Source organism: Corvus kubaryi, unplaced genomic scaffold, assembly GCF_017639235.1.
Source record: "Corvus kubaryi isolate FWS band 111438036 unplaced genomic scaffold, C.kubaryi_AGA036_p1.0 31367, whole genome shotgun sequence".
Classification (NCBI taxonomy): Eukaryota; Metazoa; Chordata; class Aves; order Passeriformes; family Corvidae; genus Corvus; species Corvus kubaryi.
This window is the reverse complement of record NW_024580702.1, coordinates 2,196-10,587: the sequence shown is the minus strand read 5'-3', so window position 1 is coordinate 10,587 and position 8,392 is coordinate 2,196. Positions and strand designations below refer to the sequence as shown.

General features: G+C 45.6%; 1 protein-coding gene and 1 long non-coding RNA gene across 2 annotated transcripts in view; one reads left to right on the top strand and one right to left on the bottom strand.

Moving 5' to 3' along the window:
* The first annotated feature begins 54 nt into the window (after window positions 1-54).
* On the top strand, window positions 55-4,890 carry LOC121660354. The gene is made up of 2 exons (XR_006014619.1): window positions 55-354; window positions 3,470-4,890. It is a non-coding gene; the product is annotated as an uncharacterized LOC121660354 (long non-coding RNA).
* Window positions 4,891-6,049: 1,159 nt separating this feature from the next.
* Window positions 6,050-8,392, bottom strand: part of LOC121660353 (transmembrane protein 50B-like) — a gene marked incomplete at its 5' end in the record, with an annotated part of 4,397 nt that continues 2,054 nt past the window's right edge. Inside the window, 2 exons of the mRNA XM_042019696.1 lie at window positions 6,050-6,720; window positions 8,151-8,208. Coding sequence (XP_041875630.1) covers window positions 6,675-6,720; window positions 8,151-8,208 — 104 coding nt within the window. The remainder of the gene's footprint in view (window positions 6,721-8,150; window positions 8,209-8,392) is intronic.

Sequence of the window (8,392 nt, the reverse complement as noted above, 5' to 3'; positions counted from 1 at the left end):
CTGCCCCTGGATCCCTGGCAGTGCCCAAGGCCAGGCTGGACATTGGGCCTGGGAGCAGCCTGGGACAGTGGGAGGTGTCCCTGCCATGGCAGGGGTGGCACTGGGTGGGCTTTAAGGTCCCTTCCTGCCCAAACCAGTCCATGATTCCATAAATATGAACCTGCCATATGTGTTTGGAATTTTTTTCTTTCTTTTCCAGAGGCAACCCGAGCTGGAAAGATCATCCTCCTGTTTGTCATGGGGTTAGTCATTCTAAATCTGGTGGCAACTGGATTGCTGTTTCTGTGGAAACACCACCAAAAAATCAAACATTGGTCTCAGCCACCTCTGCAAATCCCATCACACTTCGAGGAGGTACGTGGGGACCTTGGGGTTTCTCCTGTAAAAGAGAAACTTGGGGGGAAACATCACCCAAAGGAGCTGTTGCTGAGCAGCAATGGAGATAAGCAAGTGATGTCTCAAAACTGTGGCTTTTCTGATTGTAATCTCCCCCTTCTTTCCTCTTTTGCTGAACTGAAGGGTCTTTCCTGTGCCCTGGGACACAAACCTGGCTGTGCTTTCCTGGAAAAACCTGAGCCTGACTGATCCTGTTGCTGTTCCTCTTTCTTTGCTCCTCTCAGGCCTCAAACTGGGGCTCAGTGGGAGCAAAGAGGTTTTGTGGAACAAGGACTGGAGCCAGGTCTGAGCAGGAGTCAGATATGGAAAAGTAAACCTGGATTAGTTTTAATTAACAAGCCCTGATTATTGGTTTTGATGCCTCAGGCTGATCTCAGGGGGACGTTCCTGGGCATTTCCTCTTTTGTTTCAGCAGGATTCAGATGAAAAACTCATCCCAGGGCATTTTCCTGCTGGTAGCTCAGACATTTCTGTGCTCAACCACGAGGTTTCAGTCCTGCTCTTCTTCCCCTTTCGGTCCTTACACAAGGAGCAGCCCTTAAGCAAAGCTTTGATTTCAAAGTTCTTATTCTGCAAAAGATTATGGGTTTTTTAAAGCTTTTATTTGTGAGCAGCTCTTGGAGGTGGATTTATTTTGTCTCCCTCTGAGCACTGTGGGAGTCCTGTGGTTTTGGGAGTGGATTTCCAGCTTTTTGTAGCCATGGGGATGAATGAACCCAGAGTAAAGAATTTCCTGTCTTCGTGCTGCCTCAGCTGACATTTCACAGGGGTCACTTGTCAAGTGAAGTGTGTCTCATTTAGGGGAAAAATCCGTGTACATTGTGTTAAAATGGTAAAAAAATCCTTGTGCAGGGTATTGAAAGAATTTTTAAAAATCCTTGTACAGTGTATTAAAGTAGTAAAAAAAACCCCTCCCTGTAAGTATATTAAAATAGTAAAATATCCTTGTGCAGTGTATTAAAGTAGTAAAAAAAACCTCTCCCTGTATGTTAAAATAGTAAAATATCCTTGTACAGGGTATTAAAATATTAGAAAAATCTTTGTACAGGGTATTAAAACAGTAAAAAAAAAATCCTTGTAGAGGGTATTAATATAGTAAAAAAAAAAGTCCTTGTAGAGGCTATTAAAATAGTAAAAAAATCCTTGTGCAGGGTATTAAAATAACAAATAAAAAATCCTTGTGCAGGGTATTAAAATAGTAAAAAAAAATCCTTGTGCAGGGTATTGAAAGAGTAAAAAAAAAATTGTACAGGGTATCAATAATAATAATAAAAATCCTTGTACAGGGTATTAAAACAATAAGAACCTCCTTGTACAGGGTATTAAAATAGTAAAAAAAATGTGTAGGGTGTTAAAATAATTTTAAAATTCTTGTAGAAGGTATTATTATAATAATTAAAAAATAAGTGTGCAGGGTATTAAAAGAGTAAAAAAATCCTTGAAAGTGTATTAAAATAGTAAAATATCCTTGTACAGAGTATTAAAATAGTAAAAAATCTTACAGGGTATTAAAAATAATTTTAAAATCCTTGTACAGGGTATTAAAGTAATAAAAAACTCCTTGTACATGGTGTTGAAATAGTAAAAAAATACTCCTTCTACAGGGTATTAATATAGTAAAAAATTCTTGTATAGTGTGTTAAAATAGTAAAAATAATATCCATGTACAGGGTATTAAAATAGTAAAAAAAATCTGTGCAGGGTATTAAAATAATTAAAAAATAATTGTTCAGGGCATTAAAAGAGTTAAAAAATCTTTGTAAGTGTATTAAAACAATAGAAAAATCCTTGTACAGGTTGCTAGAATAATTTAAACTCTAATTGTACAGGGTACTAAAATAATCTTCAAAAAGTTGTGCCGGGTATTCAAGTAGTAAAACAATCCTTGTACAGGGCTTTAAAATGGTAAACAATTCCTTGTACTTTAAAAAAGAATTGTCCAGGGTATGAAAATAAATAATAAATACATTTTTTTTAAATGATTTGCAGGGTATTAAAGTGGTGCAGCATTTCATGTGCAGGACCTGCAAGCACTGGGCTCATCCTGGAGGCACAGGATGAGGCTGGACCATGGACGTGCAGCCCCAGTGCGTCCCCTGCCCAGCAGCGAGCCTGGCCTGGGGCAGGGCTCTGCTCAGGGCCGGAGGGAAAGAAGGGAAGTGGCAGAATGGATCCAAAGCGGATTTCTGGAAGGGAGCAGCCAGGCCGGGGCCTCTGCTGGCAGCCCCCACTGGGGAATGCCTCGTCACCGAGGCAGCCTGGGGGAACTCCGGTGGCTGGGCAGGACAGCCCTGGGCTTCCCTCACCCCAGCAGGCTCTGAGCTCTCAGGCTCTGTTACAGGGAGCAGAAAGGCCAAGCTGAGGTTTGCTCGTGTCTGCAGTTGGCTGAAGTGGATCTGTTTGGGGTTTTGGAAGAATAATCCCGTGGCTCATTAGCCCTGCTGTGAGTGCAGAGAAAGTGGGGCCTTAATTGAAGTTCACCCTGATTTGTCTCACTTTTCTAAAGCTCCTTGCTTTGATTACTGTCTTTTATTTGATTTATTGCCCTTGGCAAGGTGCTGAGTTAATTTTGGAGGGAAGGGGAGCACAGGGGGAGTCGAGGGAAGCCGTAAGTGCCAGGGCAGAATGTCAGGGGGGATTGCTGGTGACAGAGGAAGCTGCAGCTGCCACGTGCCTGGCACTGATCGCACCAGGACCTTGGATCCCATTTGCTCCATCACTCACTTGCTGGGTTCCTGCAGCTGGAGGATCTCCCAGCTTGGAGATCAGGGAGTGGTTTGTTCTTAAAGGAATTTCCTTGAACTGACGTGGAAAGATTGGGCAAAATTTATTACAAAAAAAACTCCCAAACACCCAACCAGGAACTGCAGCTGCTTTAACTCACTTGAAGGCATGTTAGAATAATTTATTTCTTTTCCCCCCACAGAAATAATGCATTTTTAACCTTCTCCTTGTTTAGTGCAGTTTCAAGGAAGCCCAGGATGGAATATCCAGGGAGCTCCTCCTGCTGTGGATTCTGGGCTCTGGAATTTCTAACAGGGACTTGATCTGGTGTTTTCTGGTTTTTTTCCAGTTCCTGAGGGACCCTGCCTTGGCTGGCTTGGAGGAGCTGCACAGTCCTGCTGAGGGTGAGCCCCAGGCTGTTGAGGTTGGAGAAGGAGGTGGCCCGGAGAGTGAGGGTCCACCACCCCACCCCCAGGGACAGGGAAGCCACTGAAGGACCAGCCCAGTGAGTGTCACCTGCTCCAGGACTATCCAGAAGCTGCTCCTGTGGTGTGGCTGCTGGCAGGACAATCCTGAATCCCCTGGGATGTGCTCCAGGGGCTTCTGCCGAGCTCCCCCTGCTCCTCACTCTGCCAAAGGCACTGGGAAGAGGGAACGTGGAAGGGAAGGGAAAGGAACACTAAACTGCCTGAAGACAGGTGGATAAAAGGGGTGAATTCCCACCCCAGGCTGGAAGTTTGGAGGAATAACAGCACTTTATTGATTAGGATAACCTGGGATTTTTCAGGGAGTGAAGAGTTGGAATGTGAATTCCACTTCTACTGGTTTTGTTTTTGTTGGCAACAATACTCCATTATACCCACCCCAGTCTGCTCTCCTGAATCATTTTAAGTGCAGGACAAACTAAAATTTGTGAGTACTCTCCTCAGGATGAACCTGTGCCAAGAACCGCTCCCAGAGAGGCCTGCTTGTCTCTGCCTCCTCCCACCCACCCTCCTGGAAGCATTAATCTGCTCCTGGAGCCAGGCCAGGGCCCTGCACACCACAGAGGACCTGTAATTAATTCTGCTCTGAGGTTTTACAGCGTGTATCAGTCACTGTCAGACACTAAAACTTCTTGTGGACCACCACCAGAAGAAAAGTTGCCTGAGAGGTCTGGTTTTAGTGCCTTAAAGTAGAAGAGCCCAAGTTAAACACATCAGCCCCTGTGGGGTCTGCAAAGTGTCCAATAAAGCACAAAGAACAAGTGAACCTCTTCTTCACTAAAAAGATGGGGTTGTTTGATTTTTTTTTCTGGGTTTGATATGAGTTGTTTAAAAAAACCAACATGGAATGGTTTTTTTTCTTTGGAAGTGCCTGGTTGGGAGTGCCCTGGCAGAGCTGAGCTCTGTCTCAGCCTTTCCAGGAACCCCCAGGCCAGCAGCTGCCAACAGCTTCATCAGGTGCTTCCTTGTAGACTGGATCTAATCCCTTGGGATTAAACAAGCTGCTGACACAGGGAGCTTCAGGAAGCCTGACTCATGTGGGAACTGTCACGTCAGCACCAGCTCTGCTTTCATCACCCACACTCTGAGGCTGGGCTGTGAGCAAAGGGGGACCCACAGCTCACAGAAGGGACAACCTCATGCACACAGAGGACAGAAATAAGGTTAAAACACCTCCTGGAATATCTGTATGTATTCCTGAATAAACCCTACTCTGCACTCGTGTCAGGGCTTGTGTTGTTAAATACTTTTAAACAAACAATTAAAAAGCATTTACTGGGAGTAACTGCAGGGTTGTTGTCACTGAGCCCTCCCTGTCCCTTTGGCTTGTGCTGGAGCTGCCAGAGGCGTAAAAGTGCCCTCTGGCACTGGGAAGCCATTCCCTGGCTCCTGTCCCCCCATGCCTTGTCCCCAGTCCCTCTGCAGCTCTCCTGGAGCCCCTTTAGGCCCTGCAAGGGGCTCTGAGCTCTCCCTGGAGCCTTCTCCTCTCCAGGTGAGCACCCCCAGCTCTGCCAGCCTGGCTTGTGTGTTCAAGTTCCAAGTGCAGGTACAAGATCCTGGCACTGGGATTAGTTACAGGGATTAGTTACAGGCCACACTCCTTCCTGACTTTCCCAACAAACATTCCCCAGCTCCTGGGCAAGAAACCTGACAGGCCTGAAGCCAAACCTGGCTTTACTGCGTGGTGCAAGCCTTGTGCAAAGGTGAGTTCCTGTACAACTACCCCGTGAATTCACTGTTCTGAGCACCTAAGACCACTTTTATTGCAGCTCTCTGGAATTCCAGCCAGTGAGCAGCCCGTGGCTCCTGTGGGATGAGGCCACTCCAGCCAGGGCACAAGGGCAGCTCCAGACTTGGCCCCATCTCCTGCCCCTGGAGCAGTTCCCAGCAGGAGCAGGTGATGACAAACAGTTTCAAGTCAGCAGCACAGCATTTCCACTCAGCACTCCGAGACCCCTGAGGCAGCAGCTTTGAGATGGGGAAGTTGTAAAAGCCTTGGGACCTGGGGGAGAGTCAAATGCTGTGAAAACCACAGAGACCTCACAAGAAGGACTCAGCCACAGCAAATGGATCCACAGGAACACTCCAGGGATATGAAACAGCCTTGGCCTCACTTTCTGTTTCACTCCACTGAGATGAAATTGAATTTCAATAACTCATTAATGGAAAGAGCCATAAAATGTAAGAAATAAATACATTTTAACTGGGGCAATAGCAGCCCTAAAGCTGGCTATGAGTCACTCCTAGAATTTATTGAACCTTAAAATTATTACAAGGTAGGACTGTGAACAATAAATCCATCCATATCCCACTTCCTTTTAAGCAGAGAGGGAACAGGTCAGGAAAAGTCACTTACCAGCAAACAGCTTCCCCTGCAGCCAATGACACTTGCCTAAGCAGCAAGAAGTTGCTCTGACTCATTTATCCTTTACACCAAGTACAACTCAGTTTGTTGGAGTTTTTTATTCTAATATCAGGAAATACATTAAATACCAACTGGCATCTCTTACACTGAGCAGCATGAAATTAATTCCAAGGACTGTGGTGCCAGCAAATGTCCTTTGTGCCAGAGCCATCACAAGTCAGGGACACTTTGCTTTGCCATGCACAACCTGCTGAGTGTAGGGACTTGCTGAAAAACCCATAACCTTTTACCCAAAAAAAAAAAAAGCTACATTTTATTTACCTGAACAATAATATAAAATTCTTAAAATCAGCTCTTATCCCAGCACGGCCCCTGGTCCAGGGATGGCCTCTGTCCTGTTTGCTCACTAATTGTTCACTGAAGCCTCGGACACAGGTGAAGGTTTGGAAGATGAAACTGATGGAAAGCCATGGATTTGAAGGAGAAAGCCTGGAGATTCCAGCAGGAAAGCCTGCCATTCCCTTTGAAATATACACAGTCCTATGTACATATTCACAAGTGTGTCCTGGGAAAAGAGGAGCTTCGGACAGAGCCTGGAATTGTCTCAGTTCCAACAGTTTGGGAAGCAAACCAAGAACAAAGGACTGTGAATTTATCTACATACAAGAACCACATGGCAACTATGGACCAGACCAGGAGTGAGCTCAGCCCCACAGCTCTTCTGTTCTCCCAAACTTGTAGATCAGAGTGCTAAGGGGGGGGGGGGAAAAGAAATAAAAATCAGACCACACATGAAGTAACTTTAACAGTATCCTTAAATCTTATCCTGTGCAAATCAACAGCCCAGCCCCCAACTTTCAGGTCAGCATTTGGGTTCGGTGTTTGTATTTGGTTTCCTGTGCATGGCTGGAACTGTGGGAGCCAACTGAAGCTCAAATAAAAAATACCCAGTTTCACAGCCCTTCTGAAGGAAAAGCCTGGTATTTATCAAATTCAAGGAGTCCAGAGCAGCAGGTCTCACCCTAGCACCTGGGAATCAGCCCAACCTGAGGATTTATCCCAGAGGATTGCTGGGATAAAACCTAAACAATTCCATTTTTATGAGCAAATCAGGAAGAATATTGAGCCTGTGGTAGAGAATCAGATCCAAATTACAAATTGATTTCCAAAGTTCCACATGTTGTAGCTGCCCCTGGATCCCTGGCAGTGCCCAAGGCCAGGTTGGACAGGATTTGGACCCATCTGAGAGGGTGGAAGGTGTCCCTGCCCACGGGGGACTGGATGGGATTATGGTCCCTTCCAACCCAAACCTTCTGGGATTCAAAATCAAACTAAAAATTTCAGGCACAAAATCTGCCTTCAGCAGTTTCCCTTTTCAATCCCAGAGGAGACTTAGGAGCTGCTGTTTCCTGCAGGAACATCACCCCTTTCCCAGAGCCCATCAATCCAGGTCACTGCAAAGCATCTGGTGTGGGGCTGGAAGGAAAAGGATCAGCCAGTTGAAAGAAGAAAGGAGGTGAGATGAAACTTTCCAGTGACTGATCTTGGAGCTGACACTCTTGAACACTTCCTGTGTCTTTTATTAATAAAATCCATGGATTGCAAAATGCATTCCACAAGTAAGAAGAGTTATTACAGACACCAAATCCATTTCCCAGTGTTACAGGATAGATTTAACAATATTATTTGAAATAAATCCAGTGTGCTGCCACAAAACACAGCACCATGCTCTTAGGAAAAGGAATTACCACTCTATAGCTGAGAGCTCAGCCAGTGAAAGGAGATACAGGGAACATCAACTACCAGAGAATTGAGCCATTGGTGTGAAATACTCTGGAAAAGGGGAACTGAATCCCCCACCTGGCTCTGCTGGGATGGAAGCTGAGGGATGTAAGACAGAGGTGAATGGTTGCCATTAGCCAAAGACACTGGCAGTACCTCATCCAGAAAACTCTGTACATCCCTGGCCATCCACATTCCAGAGCTGCACATCCGGGGGAGCAGAGAGCTGGACTGACAGGAGTGTGAGGGAGTGAGGAGCCTGGGCAGGGGCAAATCAAACCTTGTTTCTAAGCTCTGCAGCAAAGGGAGGAGAAGAGAGAGCTGCTTTTCCAGGAGTATCAATGTATGGAAGCAGGAAAGTCCCTTTGGAAGGAGGGGGATTCACCCAGGTAACTTACCTGAAAAATATCAATGCATTCTGGAAAAACACTGCTAATCCAGGGTACACGTTAGTGTCTGCAGAGGAGGAACAGAGGAAACACTCAGTTCTTTAGTTCTGGCAGCTGGATTTAACAGGATATTCCAGTTACTGGGAGCTGGATTTGACAGGATATTCCAGCTACTGGGAGCTGGATTTAATAGGATATTCCAGTTACTGGGAGGTGGATTTAACACACTATTCCAGTTACTGGGAGCTGGA